Source organism: Ciconia boyciana, chromosome 4 (assembly GCF_034638445.1).
Source record: "Ciconia boyciana chromosome 4, ASM3463844v1, whole genome shotgun sequence".
Lineage (NCBI taxonomy): Eukaryota > Metazoa > Chordata > Aves > Ciconiiformes > Ciconiidae > Ciconia > Ciconia boyciana.
In genome coordinates, this window is record NC_132937.1 from 66,220,129 (window position 1) to 66,239,720 (window position 19,592).

Consider the following 19,592-nt stretch of genomic DNA (forward strand, 5'->3'; position numbering starts at 1 on the left):
GCATACTCCTTTTCTCCTTAAGGGAAGCCCACATTTGATACACTTTGATCCACCGTCCCAAGCGTGGTGCTGAGCAGCGGCACGTCCATCTTCCAAAGCCAGCCGCCTGCGAGGCGACGCGGCTGCCTCGGGGACCCAAACCGCAGGGTACCAAGGAGACCCACATCACGGGGTCCCAAAAGACAGCCACATCACGCGGCACCAAGGGGACCCACATCACAGGGTCCCGAGCAGCCCCATGCCGCGGCGTCCGAAGGAGACGTACTCTTCCTCGCCCCGGGAGCAGCAATGCCGGAGGGGCCGGGAGGCTGCAGCGGTCCGCGCCACGCCGCCGGGGCCGGGCGCCCTCCCGCCGGGGCTGCCGCCCGAAAGGGGGGCCGGGGGCACGGCGGCTGCGCCCGCTGAGGAGGAGGGAGTGCGCGCCGACACCCCGTTGAGGAAGTGGCCGCGGTTGCGAGAGAAAACGAGGAAGCGGCGGCACCCGCGGCGCTCAGCGCGGGTCCAGCCCCGCTCCCGGCCGTACCCCGAACCGGCCCGGCCCGGCAAGGCTCGGCGGAGCCGCGCGCCCGAGGGCTGCCTCCCTGCCGGCTCTCTCCCGGCGGCGGCGGCGGCGGCGGCGGCGGCGGCGGCGGCGGCAGCGGCGGCAGCGGCAGGAGCCGCCGGTGGCGGGAGGAAGCGGCGGCGCGGGGCCGAGCGACCCGCGGGGAGCGGTGAGTAGCGGCGCTGGGCCGCCAGCATCGGGGCCGCGCCGGCGGCTCGCCCGCCGCCACCGCCCCTTCCCCGCGAGCGCTGCGCTGGGCGGCGCTGGGGCCGGGGCCGGGGCCGGGGCCGGTGGAGCGGGCGGCGCTGCTGCCGGCTCCCGCGGGGTCCGCGGCTGTCGGGGAGTGCGGGGGGACGGGCAGAAGGCAGAGCCGGCCGGCCCCCGGGGTCACGGCAACGCGGGCGGCAGGAGTTGAGGGGAGGGAAGGGCGAGGTGCCGCTGGGAAGCGGGCGCGTCGCGGGGAGCCAGAGCGCAGCGGCCGCACTCGTGTCGGGGCGGGAGCGGCCGGCTGAAAACGGCACCAGCTGGAAAGCGAGCCTGCAACCTTCCTGTGTTACCGTGTTTCTGAAAATAAATGCCACTGGCCCAGCGATTGAGGAACTTAAATCTAGAACTTAAACACAAAAAACCAGATCTAATTGTATCTTCATACGCTATTGTGGTGGTGGGTTTTAACAAAGCAAAGTGTGGGGCTGCTGTCTGAATGGTGCATAATATGTCAAAGATTTGACGCCTGACAAAATGGCTTTAAAAATGTGTCTCTTTCTTACCAAACTTCCCTATTTTGTTTCCAAGAAAACAACTGTAGCGTACTACTAGCAGTGCTGGAAGTAGTTGAATGCTACCAGCCTGATGCCAGAGTCATTGCTCTTCATGTGCTTTGCCAGCATTATTCAGTTTTCTTCTTTAGCACTGTACTGCATAAACTTTGTGTTGTAGTTGCCCAGATTAGTTTGCAGCGATGTTGTTTTGGACAAAGTTGAGCAATACTTTTGTTAGGTGCCACTGACTCCAGTAGAAGAGTGGCAAGTGGCGTCCCAGTCTGGCCAAATTACATGATATGTTGTAAAGTACTTCCATTTTAAAACAAAATTATTCCTTTTAAGGGATTTTTTTTTTTTTAATGTTCTTTTCTGTTAGACTTTTTTCGTGCTCTTTTTATCCACAGAAGCTTGGATCTCCTGAGCCCTCGGGTTGAATCTGCAGCCTAATCCATGGGCACAGCCATCCGGTACAGAGCTAGTATCAGCATGCAAGGCTGTGTATTTTTACAGGCTTGGAGGCCATAAACTGTAGCAGCGTAGAGTACATTGAGGCAGTCCACTTAGAGGAACTGTGACTTCTTTTTTTTTTTTTTTTTTTTTTTTTTCATCCCTCTGTTGAGCATTGAGCGATAAACAGACAAATAAGGAAGTCTGAATGTTCTTTATATTCTGACAGTTATCCTGTGGGGGAGAAAGATTATAGTGTGGTGAAGACAAAATAATTTGAACTAAAGGGTTTGGGATCAGTTAGGATGCTCAAAAATGGCTGAAATAGATAAAAGTAAATAATTGCTTTGGTTTTCACATTCACTTGGAATAACTGCAAAATCCCAAGAGAAATACGGTTGAAGTGTTCCGGTTTTGCTTCTGTTAAAAAATATTAACAGTCTGTCAAAGCAAAGTTGAACTGTGCAGCTCTCTCATTCGCATGTTGTTGTGGTTCTGATACAAGAGCAGAATTTGATCTGAAGTTGCAGGAAGACAAAAACTGAAATTTATTTTTAGAAGCAGCTGGCGGGTTATGTTGAGCACAAAATAACAGTTTTGAAGACTGATGGTAAAATTATAAGCTGGATTTAAGCACCTTTGAAGATGCTGATGACCAAAAAAAAATTATGTAGGGGCATTTCCTCAGTCTCCCATCCTTTCTTTTGGATCTGTTATGCCAGAGGCACTGCAAGTGGGAGAAGACACTTCTGAAATGTATGTTGTGTTCAGAGGGCATGGTCTCATAATTATAATTATTTTTTGCAGATTACACTTCTTTTTTCCTTCCTAATGCTTTTCCAATGTGCAGTATTTAGCAGAAAGCAGTGAGTCTGTTGTCATTGCTCGTTTGAATATCATGAACATAAGAAACTGTGTTTGCATCTGAATCCACTGAAGACACTAGGTAGTTATCTTTTTTCCGGCTTTATAGACTCTTGGATCAGTGCCTCGAGATCTGTTGTGTGCACGTTAGACAGGCTGTGCCAGAATCTGCTTTCAGTTGCATGTGTTTAGTTCCAGAGTAACACAGCTGAAAGGGGGAACTGGTCTGTTTTTATATCATGATTACAAGGAATACAACGCTTACCTTCGAATGTGAGTAATAGTTACAGAAAGATCGTTCCAATCAGCTATTTAAAATTACTTCTTTTTTACTTAAAAGTGAACATGTGCTTAACAGAGTTACTCCACTGGGGCAAGAGTACTTGTATCATTCAAGTGCCTGTTTAAAAGCTGAAGATGGTCTTGCAGGAGTTTGTGAGTTGAGTAGTAAGGTTCAGTCATAAGAATGAAGACTTCTCACCTTGCAAGGATTTGCAGGATCAGCTTCTTAATTTATAATTTAGGGAAAAAAATAGCATTTTGTTACGGGGAAGCAGTTTTGTAATCCACTCGAACAGTAGTTTTGCTTGCATTTGAAAAAAGAAGAAAATCTTGGGGGTAATGGTAACTCACTTTATGTCTCAGCTGGCATTTCTAGAAATGCTTGTCCAGAGAAACATTCCTAATATTTGCACCACTTTTACAGAGAAACTCTGCAGTTTAATTTAAGCCCTTTGATCACTCTTGTGAGAAAAAGAAGCCCTGGTCTTTGCAGGATCATTCCCTATTGTTGTATGCAGTAGAGGGTAGTAACTACACAATTAGTAATATTTATTTTGAGCATAGTAAAAATAATTTTCCTCCTTTAATTTAAGGTTTCAGCAGCAAGGTTACGTAGTTGGTGTTGTCTAGCTTTTAAATTCATGACACAGGGTAATGTGGAGGCATCCAGTTAAGCAGAAGAAAACCTTTTGCCACTGACTTCTGCATTGCTTGTGGGGGTGATGGGGAAACATCAGCATTGCAAGTGCAAGAAGTGTGAAGGAGCCTGTATGTTCCTGCATCAAAAAAAACAATTCCAGGATTTGCTGTAGGAAAGGATAATTGATAAATATTCATAAAGTTTGACACAAAATATCACCTGCCTTGAACAAATAAAATAAAATTTTGTAGTTTGTCTTTACATTCCAAAGTTAAAATTAGGTCATAACTTCCTGTCCCTCTACATACAATGACTAAATGGCCACTTCTTTAAACATGGTTGTTGTAAAAAGGAAAGAAAGGGGAAAAATATTTTTGAACTCGCAGGCATCCTAATGTTCTAAGGGGACTTCAGTGTATGCAAAATGCCGCAAGCCTTCCCTTTGTACCAAGTAACAGAGCAACTAATGAAAAATTAACAAATATTAGAATCTAAATAACCAGTGTACAGGAGTATGACACAGTTAGTTTGTGCAGTTTCACTATCACTCTGTTTGTAACTAGCTGATGTTGGAATGTATTAGTTTGACCAGCTAGGAGTACCCTGTAATTTCTCCAGCTTTGTCCTAATTTGCTTTGGGACAGTATTTTCCAGAACAGGTATGGAATGCCAGGTGTCCTGAATGGACAATAGGTCCAACGGTATATCCAACAACTTCTCTTCCTTTCAAAATGAGAGGAGGCAATGCAAGGAATGTTTCAGCACTGACACTCAGTAGAGGTGCTAAAAGCTTTTGTAAAGAAGTAGGATTTGTGGCACTGTGTTATGTAAATCCAGCCATGTAAATCCATGAGGCAACTCCTAGGCTGGGGATGGAGTTGAAATTGGCAGGAATCACAGCTGTGGTTGGAGGTAGCTAGAGAAAACACAGGCAGGAAGTGTTAGAGTAGAATATGTACCAAGGAAATGGGCACGAAATTGCCTAAATATATTAACATCATAAAGTTAAAAAAACAGAGCCTTTTTTTTTAATACTTAAAAATCCTTATCTTAAGCAACAGATTCAGTAAAATGAGTAAAAGGACTAGGAGTCATCATCAAATTCATCAGCCACAGCCTGCCCCTACCCTTTTGGATAGTCTTTCTCTTATTTTTTTCCCCCGGTTTGGATAAAATAATGAAGTAAGTGAGAAAAGGAAAAAAAACACAAAACTTTAGAGACCACAGCCTCTAAAACATGTAGAAGCCGGTGTACTGTCTCTTAGCTAAAACCTGTGTAACTGAGAGCATCTGTGGGATGCTAGAGCTAAAATGTTAAAATGTGCGCCACTGCTGACCACTGAGTGTGTAGTTCTGCTTTTAAAAATTCTAGTGCTGATATCAAAATTGGCTCTACAAATTTCAGAAGAATTAAGCTCAGTTTAAAAGAATGTCTTAATGTTTTTTTAGAAACTCGGTTTCTTGATTTTTTGTAGGGTTGCCTGAAAAGTTGATTTCTTAATCTAGATTTGAAAACTGAAGTTAGAAACCTGCTATAAAGACAATTTGGCCCCCTCCCCAACCTCTTTTAAAATATGTTACAGGAAAACTTAAACTGAAAAATCCTTGTCATCATTTTCTTTGGAGACAACATAGAAAAGGAAGCTAGTAAGCAACTAAGCAGTTGTTTATGGATAAATTCCTACTCTGGGAAACTCAGCCCAAATTTGATAACTTGAATCAAGAAAACAAGTTCACTCGATGCAAAAAACAAAACTAAGATTTTGGTAAGGTGAAAATCTCCAATATCTGAAATACGGGGAATGTAAGTAAAGGAAGAAGCATCAATGTAGTAATCTTTGACATAAAGTTTTAGATTTTGCTGCAGCATTTCAAAGAATATGTATGAATTGCACAGTATTTTGCTGAAAAGTTAGTAAAGCAAGCAGGTTGTTTAAGTAAGGATTATTTTAGTAAATCAGATAATGGGTTTAGTTATCTTTTGAATCAGTGGACTACCTTGCAAGTTTCTGAGAATGATTACTTATTTAAAATGAGTACCAAGAGGAAGAGAGCTGCTCTGAAGAGTTCTGGTCATGCACTTCCAGAACGCAAGTGGGCATTGCGGGAGGCTTTGAGTGACTATTCCGTCCTCAGTTATCATGTGCAATTGGTAAGAAATCTCATGCTGCCTCAAGTGAGCTGAACGACCGTGTGACAGTCTTCATCCAGTGGATGTAACAAAGATCTGGTCTGCAGGTACTCCTACGCACAGAAGTGCAGGAAAAAATCTGGTAAGGGAAGAGTGAACTCAAACCCACTGGAGCCTGCTTCCTGCAAAGGATGCAGGGCTGTATTCACTTGGAAGCAGTGGTGTGTTGAAGGAGTGATGTTGCTAGCATGAAATCCATTTGCGTCTGATTCCCAAGGGACATGTTTCATCAGAGGCAGCTTTTTGGTATCCTAGTGTAGCAACTATCTGTAGCGACAATTACCATTGGGCCATTTAGCAATGTAACCATTGATGCTGTGCAGAGCACGGCACAACATGAGAAAAGAAGCCTGACTATGAGCTATTTTTTTCCAGCCTGGCAGTTTGTCATGCAAGAACTAGGGAAATATTGCCTGTTGGCGCAGAACGTGCAGGGGCCAGGTGCATCCTCTCTCTGCCCAGAGTGATAAACGGGCCTTGTCAAGAGTATTTCACTGGTCCAGGTGCTTCAGATAGGCTTCCTCTGCGGGACGGGGGGAGAAGGCTCATGCCTCTCTCTGGGCAGCTATTCTGGAACATTCTAATGTTTTATGTGAGAGGTGAGGTTACAGTTAATCCAAATGGTCATTTGCTGGCTTAAAGGGATTCCTGCCCAAGAGACTGTTTGATCCACTCTTTATAGCAATGAGAAGTAAGCTTTAGCTGTGCTGCTTGTTCTGAGGATACAGAGTGGTATGGGGAGAGGACGCAGACTTAAGTCTTTTCTGGGCCGCTGATTCACTGATGCGCTAATTGGTATGAGGAGCTTTTTTGCTATGCAGTCTGCCTTTCTGATGTATGTGTCCTCACAAAAACTAGTCAGGAAGAGCTGGCTCCACTGCTGGAGGATACTATTTTTGGAGAGAAGCTTTCCTTTGATCTGGTTCTTAATTAGAAAACTATTACACAGATTTTAAGAAACTGATCCTTAATGTTGGCAGTCTGGCTGTGTGAGCTGGTATCACATCTTCCTTTCAAAAAAATAAAATAAAAATGCTTGCCCTTTCTTCCATACCTCTGTGGGTGTAAACTTTCTGAGTGTAATTGCCAGCAGGAGATGAGCCAGTGTCAGTTACAGTGCCTCTATAGCAGAACATTAACCTTGCTATATCCTCCTACCAGGAGCTTTTCAAAGAATAAAGTAACATGGCACAGTTTTTATAAACTCTAGAAAGTGGCACTGAGGAGTCTTGATCAGTTTTGTGGAAACCTGCCTATTCTAGGAGTATGAAAAGCAAGTTATTTTTGTTCCTGCAGTAATTTTTCTACTTTATATAAAGCAAGATACTGCAGACTGTTTCAGATGACAGATAACCTTGGTCTGAAAGAGGAACCTGCCTAATTTTGCCACCGTAACTCACAATGAGGCCAGTCCGTTGAGGCATCCATTCAGCAACAGGTTTTAGCGATCCTAGAGAGAGAGCAATACATTTCAGAGAAATTAATGAAGTATGATGGGATCCAAATGTTCTTGGTTTGTTGTTCACTTAACAATACGCAATTGTTAATATTCACGGCTGAGAAACTGAGATCGTTATCTACATTTGTAGCCTGTAGACTGGGAACTAAGTAGCGACAGACAGAGCTGCACAAAGAAGGGGAGTTCATACCCTCATAATAGCTTTGGAAATGTCAGTCTGCGACAACTAAACAACTAGTTAAAAAAAAGTTAAATGAAGATACTTACTGGAACCAAAAAGCAAACATATCTTTTGGGTCTGCCCACTGGTAAAACCAGAGTGATGTTTATCCCAAATTTTGAATTAAACATGTGGCATTTTGTTTTAGTCCTGTGATGGCTTTCAGACTTTGAGACTGCTATAATAATGTTCAATTTCTGCTGCAATATCTTTTATTTTCAAGAAAGAGGTATTAGTTTTCTTCCATCTTCTGTTTGATAGTAGTGACTTCCTTCTAGAACTGATGATGCTTTAGTTCTGAGAGATGTCTTGTTTACCAGAGATTTTGCTAAAAATACCACAAGGATTGAAAAACAAAGTTATGTATGGATTGTACATGTATCCACACTTGGGACCTGATCCTCCTGAATGAAGCCAGTCTTTCTCAGTTCTCATGGTAATAAAAAACCACAGTATCACCAGCTCTGTGCTCAGGGCTGCAGTTTTCTCTTTTTATGTGTGTTGGGAAATTGAGCAGATACTCCAGGTTTTGCCTTCCTGGAAAATGAGGAACATTTTGATTCAACATGGTTGTTGGTACAACGTTCTGGTAGATCTGCTTCTTCTGGCAACTTCTGAGTTGTGAAAAACAATTGACCTTAGTGAACCTTGAAAAAGAGATTTTGGAGTGAAGTGTTTTGGAGTAAAAGTGTAGTGATAGTTTGATGTGTCTTGGTTTTACTGTGCTATCTTGTCCATAACAGTTTTGTCATAGCCGTCTCTGTAAAAAGTCTTCTGTAAAAATAAGAATCTATTCCACCTGGAAACGGGGTATGCTGACATACTTAATGTCACTGTATCTTTGAACCTGAAAATATCCAGGCCATTGGGTAGGCAGTTCCATCTCTTTTTAGTAGTTCTCCTTGCAAGTAGGCTGATAGTATTTTTGTTTTGCTCTTCACATGTTTTCACTGACTTTATGAGTTCATTTCACAGCTCACTCTGTGCAGCCGTAGTAGCCTCTGTGGTACATAGAGGAGTTTTACTTTTTACTGGAAAGGCACTAAACTTGAAACAAAACCAGAGAGGAACTTTATATATTATATAACTCAACTCAGTCATTCCTGAAGTATTCAGAGGTAGTTTTGGGCTCCCTGAGAAAGACTTTTGTAACTGCGCCCCAACCCAGGCTTTTTTTGGTCAGCATTGGGAAGAAACAGTTATCCCTGTGCTCTTCCATAGTCACTGCAGAGCCCACAGCTGGTGTTGGTGAAGGTCTGTCTGTGCCCAAAGAAGTTTGTTCACACCTTGTCGGAGCGGGAAAATGGGAGATTAGAGAAAGGTCTGCCTGGAGTATCTTGAATGCTTTCCTTTGGATGTTAGCTCACCCCCAATGCTTCCACTTTTTGTATGGTGGTTTAATGGGTACCGATCACAGTAAGGTACTTTGCTCGAAAGGGAGCAGGCTTCCATACAAACGATGCCATCTGTTTTAAGGCAGAAACGCTTGCTTTGACAAGGGACATCTTTAGCCAGAGGAAATGGTTGCATTTGTGACAGTGTAAGAGTTCCCTGGAAAAGGAGGCAAGGGAATGAGTAGTAGAGCATGGCAAGGATGTGGAAGGAAGTGTTGATATTTTTGTGTTGGTGGGTTTGTTTTTTTTTCTTTTTCTTTTTCTAAAGGGAAAAGAAAACCCAAACCTTTTTTTTTTCTTTTTTTTTCTGTTTTTCTTAAATATATGTGAAAATCTTAGGGTTTCTACCACCAGGGAAAGAATAATTCTAATTCATAAATGCCTGGCTTTTTTTGTTTTGCCCAGTACCATCCTGAGCTTTTTAAAAGATCAAAGCCAAAAAACCTTTTTAGAGGAAAACTATGACATGTGAAAAGGTTACCAAAGTCAGGAGAGTCCCAAAAGGAAGGTGTTGTGGAAGAGAGACAATAGATTCCTAGCATCAGTGAAGAATATATTTTTAGTCATCAATGCCCCTCTGTGACCTCAGTACAGAAGCTTATATAGGAAACCCCTGAATAACATACGAAAGCTGTGGTGCTTTTTCTAAGCATCTGTTTGCCTTATAATAGGGCAGCAATAGTGTTGCCAAGTCAAGTAGTATTTCCTCAGGAAATATTTCAATAGCTAGAGTGCCTGGAGTAGTCTGATGATATCAGAATGTCAGATGCAATTTAGAATAAATGAGGGCATTTCTGGCATGTTTCAGTGGAGATAAAAACTAATCGTCTTCAGTATAGATAAAAATGACTCTGGAAAGCAAATCCAAAGAAAAATATTTCTAAAATCACAATTTTTTGAAGCGAATAATAATTCTAGGTATGTTTGTGATTTTTTTTCAGTTCTTTCAATGAATAACTCTTTGATACAAGAGGTGAGATAAATGGTGGTTTCCCTAAACCTAGTAGATAAAGCACCAATACCACCTGTTCAGCAGGCAGTTTTTTGTTCTAATGTGGCCAAAATGATGACGATTTACATGAACAAGGGCAAACATTGTTTTCTCTTAAGCTGAGAAAGGTGCTAGCAAGGCCACTAACTTTCATAATCACGAGAACACACAAAACCTGCCACAGATTGGACAATCCCACAGGTCACTGATGGTGATCCTAGATCCAGGCTGTGAACTCCACAGCAGAAAAGTCTTCTGGGCCCAAAGCTACCACATTCCCTATTTGTTCCCAGATAGACTTTAATTAAGCTACAGTTCTGTTAAAGAATACATCTCAGTGTTTAAAAACCCTAGCAGGAACGCTGTAGTTATCCTAAAAGCATTGCAAGAAATCAGAAATAGCTAAAAGAAAGAAAATGCTTCTGAAACTGAACTGCTACAAAGTAAAATATGGAACTTGGCACCCAAAACGGGCATGTCTGATAAAAGTGCTGAGTAGAGAGACCAATGTTGGAGAAATAGTAAAAGTGAAATTTGCTTAAAAACTAACCGATATGCTTTGTGTATGTCAGCATTGCCGAGGAGTGTGTGTGGAACAACAGGAAAGCCTGTGGAGATGAAGGAAGGCATGTTTTAGAGTCTGAAGTGCAGGGAAAAAAATGTTGAAGCATAATGCTTAGATCGTCAGTAAAAGGATGCAGAGCTCAGAGGTGGGCATTTGATTGCATGAGGAAAACTTCTCATGGAGAAGCTGGAGAAAACACATGGAGAAGGAGGCCCAAGCATAAGTGACGGAAAGATTGCTGCAGGCTGTAAGCTGGTTAGAGACGCAGTGGGTGGAGGCTGAGATGGGCGCTGGGGCAGCAGTACACAGTCAGGACACTTCCCTGAGGTAGATCAGCGTACTGGAAGAAAGATGTTGGTGATCCCATGTATGTCACTTTTCCCTTTGAGACAGTACTACGCACGTCTCTTTCAGTATGATGAATGTGACATTGTTTGGAGATGTCACTGTCTACAAAAGTTGTAAAAATCATCGGTGTTACCAGCTGAATTAAGTAAGATTTTAGATTTTTTTCGGTAGCTCAGAAAGTTCACCCTAGTGTCCCAATCAAACTCTAGTTTGTTTGAACGACTTAAGAAAATGGTATTCTCTTTCATTTCCTTCTCTAACGATTTACTTTTAAACATTTACTGTGTTCTTCCTTTATCTCTGCATAATTTTCTCCTAAAAATTCCTCTCCTAAGGTCTGGATAGAAATTAAATCTTCATGTTTATGCAGGGAGGTAAAGAAGACATTTAAAGATAATCTGATGAATCAAATTAAGACCACCATTCAGCTGCCTAGACAGACTGGAAGGTGATTTTAAAGGTGAAGAAAAGAGAATAGAACAATTGTTTAAATGCATTTTATTTGTTAAAATACTATAAAAATGTAAATATCTGCTTTAAATGTGAGGCAATAACAATGGATTTGTAATACCTTGATGGTAATTATGTCAGAATTTACATCAGTTTGGAGTATACCATTAAGATTATACTAAACCCTGAAAGTACCAAAATACTTAATAGACTATGTGAAGTCACCATCAAATGTATATTTCTAATTCTATTCATGCTTAATTCCTTTCAGCTTTTAGGTGTGTTACATAAGGTGGAAATACAGAAAAGAATCTTAGAATGAAAAATCGTGCTGTTCACAGAGGGACACATGTTGATTCCAAGAATCACAATTAAGCAAGAATATTAGAAAAAATGCATACTCACATTGTTCTAATATTTTTTTTTTTTTCTGTGTATGACCAGAGAACTGCTGAAGTTAGAGTCGGGTGCTTAAAATATCATCCTGTGCTAGAACAAATTGTTTCAGTCAGCATATTTTCATCATTCTGCACTGTCTAGTGAGCCTTCCTTATGCCTTTTGCATGCAAAAGATACTTGATCTAACTTTACTTCTTTACTTTTGTACATTGCTCACAGAATACTACTTCGAAAAACAAGGGAAGGGAAAAAAATAATTTTGTTCAAATAAAGAGCTTATTCAGAACACTGTTTCACCACTACATGGCTTTTGATCTTTTGTCACACTTCAGTCCTTTTACTCATTAAATAGCTGGACAAGTAAACTAATCAATCAACTGTCCCTAAGTCTCCTTCCACATTCCTGTTTGGTCTTTGTAGAAAGATTCATACTGCTATTAATGATTTTTTATGTTAGAGTGGAGATCAATACCTCAGTAACAGTATGCTCACTGCTATGCAAGTGTTTCAATAAAACAATTATTCTACCTTTATCCTTGTCTAAATATAAAAGGTGAAAGAGAAGCAAGCTAAGGGTAGCAGTATGGTCAGCACAGATTCTTTCTAACGCTTTCCAGGTGAGTTTTCCTGAGTTTTGCTCCTCTGTAAGAATGTTCCGCTTCCCTGCATGCATGAAATGTGTGAGATACTAAACTCTTGCGTTGTCTGGAGTACCCACTGTCTGCAACATTGATGAGGAAGCTACCTGAGGGGAAGTGGGTACCTAATTTTCCTACGTATTTGCATAATATTTTTTTCTTTCATGTAGGATAACCGTGATATTTGCTTGCATTTGTAGCTCCCTTAAAAGTCAAATTTAATGGCTATGGGGAGAGTTGCACTTCAGACCCTCTTTTACTGTTATGCTCAAGTGCATCTCTCAGGTAACCAGCCGCACTTCCTTCAGCCCTCTCAAGGGTAAAGCCTTACATTCAGCCCTTTGGGGACTTAGTCTCCATCTTACAGCCTCACATTTGTAACTGTGCTTGACAAGCTCAGCATGATTTGTCCCCTAGAGGAATTTAGAGGAGGAGAAAAGTATGAATCCAAATACATTTTCTTCTACTCTATTACTGATCCTAGAAGGGTACTGAACTCACAAAAGGAAGGCAAGATTTTGAAAGTGCAACCAAAGAGAACGTCCATCTCAAACTCAGAAATTATTGCAAAACAGATAAGAAGTTTTTAACCATTATCTAATATTTTGTGTGTATATTTGGCTCCTTGCATGTCCATGGGACACAACATCAGTCCAAACATTTCCTAATGTTGCTACACACTGAATATTCTTCATATGTTAGACATGGTGGAGAAACCTTGCTTGAAATCCATCAACATTAACCTGTTTTGCAAAAGTAAAGCATGCCTTTGTTGTCTGAAACAGTTATAAATAAATCGCTTATGAAATCTAAGAGATCATAAGGATCCTGCTGCTGTTCTTTCAGTGATGATTGAGAAATCCTCTCTCTATTTTATAAACTTTTTATAGCAGGCCTTCTTATTTATTTGAGAGTTGAACTTCTGTGACTTTGATTAAAGTCAAAGTGAATTTTAATTTCAGTAGCCATTGCATCAGGATCTTTTGTAGCCAGGAAATGAGAGTTTCCCCTCCCACTCCAACCCCCACCTCGTTTTTTTTTATTAGCTCTTAATTTCATGCATAAAGTTCTTTATCCTTTTTAGACATGAAGGTCCTAACGTTTTTTTAAGTCTGAAACAAAAGGTACGGAGAAAAGCAACTTCCATGAAATACTTCCATGAAAATAAATTCCCACAGATAAAGAGTGTGGTGGCATTTTTCTGTTTGAATTTTGTTTGCTACGACATTACTGAGGTATTTTGAGCAGATACTGCATTGCAGTACCATTCTTGGCATCATAATCATATGGGATTATTTTGGCCTTTTCTCCAAATTAGCTGTACAGTACTGGTGAAGAGCCAGTGTGGATCATTCATCCATCCATGCATCCAATGTGTCCGTGTCCAGGCTAACATCCCTACCAATATGCCAATGGACACCTCCTGCAGTCTCAGAAATAACATTCTGCAGCTGTGCCCTCCATGTCCCTGCTGGTGAGGACCACAAAGATTCACACAGAACAGAAATTATAGCAATTGTTCTTTTGTTTTAATTGTGGTAGAACATGATTTAAGCTCTTTCCTTACTGAAAACTTAGCAGCAAATCTGTTTTCTTCCACCCTTCCCAAAAGTGAGACTGAAGACTTGGAGCCTGCCTTCAAGGAGCACTTCGCCAGAGGTGGGATGATGTATGTTCATCTCCTAACCAGCAGTATCTGTGGTGCGGAGTGGAGTAAAAAAGAATGACATGGTGACATGGGGTGTCTGAGGGAAACAAGTAAGCAGGAATGAAGGAAACAGGAACTAGAGCATACAAAGCCTCCATATTTGTAACGACTTTCAGATTAATAGAATCATAGAATCCTAGAAACATTTAGGTTGGAAAAGACCCTTAAGATCATCGAGTCCAACGGTAAACCTAACACTACCAAGTCCACCATGAAACCGTGTCCCTAAGCGCCACATCTACACATCTTTTAAGTATCTCCAGGAACGGTGACTCAAGCACTTCCCTGGGCAGCCTGTTCCAATGCTTGACAACCCTTTCAGTGAAGTAAAATTTCCTAATATCCAATCTAAACCTCCCCTGGCGCAACTTGAGGTCATCTCCTCTCATCCTATCACACTTGGGAAGAGACTGACACCAGCCCTGCCGGGGACAGCTGGCTTGTGCCGCTGTCCCTTGCAGCAGAGCCGCTCTCCCCCATGGGTTCCTTGGTGCCCAATGCCATGTCCTGCCCAGAGAGACATGTGAAGTGCTGGAGTTTGTCTGGTGCTATGAGTAGAAAAGCCAAGGAAGCCCCAGAAGGCTGTGGGAGAGGGAAGTCAAGGGCCTCCTGAAGGCTCTCTGGTGGGCAGTTGTTGCAGCCCTGGGGCAGGGCAGAGATGTGGGACCAGGCTGGGATATGCCCCTATCCCCGCACCCCTTTGGAGATGGGCTGCAGGGAGGGAGGGAGGGAGAGCAGGAGGGGAAGCCCCGATCTCCTCCACACCTCCCCAGTGCTCAAGCCAGGATGGGTGAGATGCCTGGGGTGGGCTCTGGCAAGCTGTTGGCAGACTTTGGGGGAAGAGCTGGTACATCCAAGACCCCTGAGTCGCCGTGCTCTCCTCCAGACACCACCATGTTAGCACAGGGTACCTGCAGGAGGTGGTCAGGGAAGACAGAAGAACTTGCTGGGAGTCTTCACCACTGCCAACGTCCCTAGCGTTCTCGCTGCACCCACGGTCCTGGGATGGGCACTGACAGGCCCCGCAGCACTGCGCAGCCGGGCAGGGGGGAGAGGAGCCCTAGAAGGGGCTGCCTTTGCTCAGCGCCCACAGCTGCTGCTCTCTGCCACGCCAAAGCTGGTGGAGCAAGCCAAAGGTGCTGATGGAGCCTGCACACCTTGCATGTGCAGCCCCAGGAGCCCTGGACAAAATGCACGGGCAGAGAAGCACTGAAAAGCAGCAAGGTCAGGGGCTGTCACAGCCCCTCCCCAGCGACATTACAGGGGTGTCGGGGCTGCCCCCGACGGCTGCCCAGCCAGGAGGGCAGACACCCCAAAGGGGAAAGTCTTCTCCGCAGGATGTTTCCCCTTGTTGAACTTCATTAAATTCCTCTCAGCCCAATTCTTCAGCCACTACTTCCTATTTTGTATTGTCTGTGAACTTGCTGAGGGTGCACTCTTCCCACTGTCCACCTCCTTAATGAAGTATTGGCCCCAGTACTGACCCTGAGTTACACCACTATTAACTGGCCTCCAACTGGACCTTGTGGTATTGATTACAATCCTCTGGCCCTGCATTATGTTACTGAAATAATGCATTCTGTTTAAGGAAAGCTGTCTTTGTCTTCATCTGGTATAGTCAAAATTGTAATTTTTCATCGTATTTTATGCAGAATCAATGTTTGGTGGTCACTTACTGAGGACTGCCTTCTTCTGTCTCTTCAGTTACAGCTTTCTTTTGCAATTAATAAACAGAAGATATATTAGTAGATCATTTGGGTTAAGAACATGAATTCTCAGAACTGAGGTATTTAAATGGGAAAGTAGAGGGAAATTTTGTCAAGAAAAATGTGAGAAAGATTAACTTGACCACAGTATGTGATCTTAAACCAGTAACCTTAAACCAGTAAGCTTTCGTTGCAAACCACAAAAGTAATAAATAACATGCTGCACACAGCTCTGTTTTGTAGTGCTGCAGTAGCTCTGCAGCTTTGACATCTCTCTTCTTTGGGAAAGTGGGAGAAGACCAGAAGATCTGCACAACATGTGATTTGTCCTGACTGTGTCCTGTCTAGTTTTCTATACTGTGTGAGCGTTGTTCATGTAACTTGTGTGTTCCTTGCCCTTCCCCCTCTCCCCTCTTCTTCACATATTCACAGAGCAGCATAGGTATTTCTCTGCTGTTTCCTGGCCCAAGCACAAGAGACAGCAGATCAGCTATGGTCTACTGATTGGCCATATCTGAGCTAAGCAGTAGGCACACCAGAGCTCTGCCTGCTGCAGAACTGCCGGGGAAGGTGTCAGCCTGAAGCACCATGTGCCAAAAGGCCCTACGTTAAGACGCCTGTTCCTCAGTTGCAGGTTTGCACTATGGACCCTCCCTTCTTGCATGGTCTTCCATAAAGTCCTCTCTACCTGTGCTCATGTAACTCAGTTGCACGCTTTGGCCAGCTGCAAGCCAAGGTCTATTAACCCCGTTCACATACATCCTGAATTATTTAGTGCTGATTCCACAGACTGCTGCCTGGGTTCCCTGAAATTGTGTCCTTCGTTTAACTGTGAAGGGCACATTTGTACTGCTATATCCTGCACAGCAATAGAAATAGGAACTGAACTTCTGATCCTTTTGTCCACTTCTAGCCAAGGTAATGGAACGTGGGAAAAGAGAGCTGTGGTAACCTGAATAAAACAGATAAGAGTATTCTGTAGGTTAACATTCATGGTTTTCATATTCAGTATATATACATTTTACTTAGTATATATACATTGGAAAAAAATAATACAAGATGTGCAGTGATCTTGTAAATACAAAGAAACAACAGTGTTTTTCCTTTTATATACTTGTAGTGTTGCCTAGTTAGTCTAAAATCTGCATAATACACTACAGATAACAGAGGCTGTCACCTATTTTGTATACTCGAGAGTATTTCAGTATCAGGTTGTCACAACTGAACATAAAAGACAAGGAAATAAAACTTTTGGCAATGAAGTCAGGAAGAAACTTTTCCTAAGGAAAAGTTTAATCTAACACACACAAATGATACAAACATAAGCACATACTGCTAGTTTTATTCAGCGTTTCATGTGTTCTCTGAAAGTAATTTTTCAGATGATGAAGTCATTTTACACATGAACAGGTAATAATACTTAGTGGGATTTTTCTTTTCTTTCTAGACTGAAAGAAGATGTTGAACTGTTCCTAAATGGAGTTCCTTCCTTCTTATGCCCCATAAACTGTAGATGTAACAGTCTGTGGCCAGTACTGATTAAACAGTGATTGGATTGGGGAAGCATTTGGAGGAGAAAGTGTATGAAAAGCTCGTAATGTTGCAGGAAACAATTAATGACTTGGCTGGTGAACTTGCAATTACATAAGTAATTGCAGTTGTGGACCACTTCATCTGACAAAAAAGAGCTTGCAAATACTCTTGCAAGAATACAGGTCTCATTGGTGTCACTTTTATATATTCACTTCCTATCCGCTTAAATGTTATCAGCAGGTAGCTGAGGTATTCCTCCCAGTATCCATTAGATAGTCATTTAAATGTCACTAATATGAATAATAAACCAAATTCAGCTTTTGCATTCGGATGTTTCCTCTCCAATAACTTGAAAGAGACAAAAGTAATTCCAGCACAATACTTAGCTGTCCAGGCAGTGTAAATCTGCTGTGGGGTTTAATGAAAATAAATTTCTCTGCTGACAATGTAGGTTAGAGGCTGGGATAACTCGGGGAAGACAGGACACAAGAAGAACAGTATTCCTGTAGCTAGAGTTCCATAGAGTCCTTGTGCTTATTTGTTTAAAATATATCATATATTAATATTCATAATAATATAAACTCATATACAATTAAGATATATATATAAAATATATGCAATTATTCTTATTGTTAAATTAAGAATAAAAGAATTGAAGCCATTTATGTTATATTCACTATTATTCTTCAGAGATGCTGAACTTGATTCTCTTCTGTGTTTTTGTGGTAGTGTGCCTTGTATTATTTCAATATAAGCTGTTTGAAATGAAAACTGTTCAAAAAGACACAAATATCACTTTTGTTTGTTTGTTTGTTTGTTTGTTTGTTTGTTTTTACCATTAAAAAACCAGGGGTAAATCTCTGTGGAGAGGAATGTTAACTATTTTAATATAGGACTTTTGTCCATATGCTAATATAGGATTTTTGTCCAGTATGTGGGCTGACCCCACATACTGGCATAAGCTACTCTTATAAGCAAAATTATAATGGCGCAAAACTGGAATGAATAACTGTTCTCACGGAATCTTTCTTACCTAGTTATTTCCTTTTATTGGGAAACACCTCAAGGCCAGTACAAAAGGATGGATAGAGGCATTCAGGCAAGTGAAAATGTCAGGACCTCTATATGGCTAGGCAAAAGAGCAGAGAGGGAAAGAGTTAAAGGAAACTTGTGCAGTTATAGGAAACTTTTATATTACTATACAACAGGGGAAAACTTTATATTGGGTTTTAGAAAGACAACTCCTAACAAGATAAAAATATGATCTTTGTCCCAGAATCTTTTAAAAAATGTATTACCGACATGCCACATGTGAACTGCCATGTTACTGGTTTATCCTCTTTTCTTTCAACTGATACTCATGTCTCTGTCTTTGTTTTTCAGATATAGAATACCAAGTTTGCTATTTGGAAAAGCAAAAACATGGCTTCCAACATGGCAAACCCTGCTAACCATTTGCCATATTTCTTTGGCAATATTACACGTGAAGAAGCTGAGGAGTATCTGATGCAAGGAGGAGTGAGTGACGGACTATACTTGCTCCGCCAAAGCCGGAATTACCTGGGGGGCTTTGCCTTATCCTTGGCCCATGGAAGGAAGGTTCATCATTATACAATTGAGAGGGAGCTGAGTGGCTCATATGCTATAGCAGGAGGCAAGTCGCATGCCAGTCCTGCTGAACTCATTAACTATCACTCAGAGGAAGCAGACGGCCTTATCTGTCTACTGAGAAAACCTTTCAACCGACCACCAGGCGTTGAACCCAAAACAGGACCCTTTGAAGATTTAAAAGAGAACCTCATCAGAGAGTATGTCAAACAAACTTGGAATTTGCAGGTAAATCCAGGCTGATTTTGCCATGAAGTGGTCTTTGAGTTAGGACAAAAAGAGATTACAGTGTTTGTTTCCAGCCGTTGCTGCTGCTATGTAGTATTTTTTCATAATGGAATGATAGCTGTTTGAGTTTTGAACAGTGGGGTTTTTTTCCCCCCAATACATGCAGTAACTTGGCCATAAGTGTAGTTTTCCTGAGATTTTACAAAACTTAGGACTTTTATGATGTCTTGGGCTAGCATAGCCTTATCTACCACTGCACTAACTTGAATCATCAGATTTCCATATGCACCAAAAATTAATAGAAGTGGTGAACAAGATACAGAAATGGTTTGTTTGATTGCTTTTGATTCTGAATTTTTATGGATGGATGTGCAGGCAGGCATGGCGACATGGTGACTTGTTTTACATCCCCCCCTCTTAGCTGGCCTTGTTTCTGTGATGCTTATTTAGATTATGTCCAAAACAGAACTTGGTTTCTTATCCAAGAGCACTGCCTATATGTCTTTGGTACTGCATGTGTCAAGCAGGAATGTTCCACACTGAGGAAGACAGGCAGGACTTTTTCCTTAGAATGACTGAAGAAGCCAGTCTTAACATGGAAATACTACTGTAGGAG

At 42.0% G+C, this 19,592-nt stretch overlaps 1 protein-coding gene across 1 annotated transcript in view; it reads left to right on the forward strand.

Annotated features, from left to right (window-relative positions):
- The first annotated feature begins 646 nt into the window (after window positions 1-646).
- SYK (spleen associated tyrosine kinase) overlaps window positions 647-19,592 on the forward strand; it is a 52,934-nt gene continuing 33,988 nt past the window's right edge. Inside the window, exons 1-2 of the mRNA XM_072859073.1 lie at window positions 647-710; window positions 18,524-18,976. Of these exons, the coding sequence (XP_072715174.1) occupies window positions 18,563-18,976 (414 nt within the window). The 5' untranslated portion in view covers window positions 647-710; window positions 18,524-18,562. The remainder of the gene's footprint in view (window positions 711-18,523; window positions 18,977-19,592) is intronic.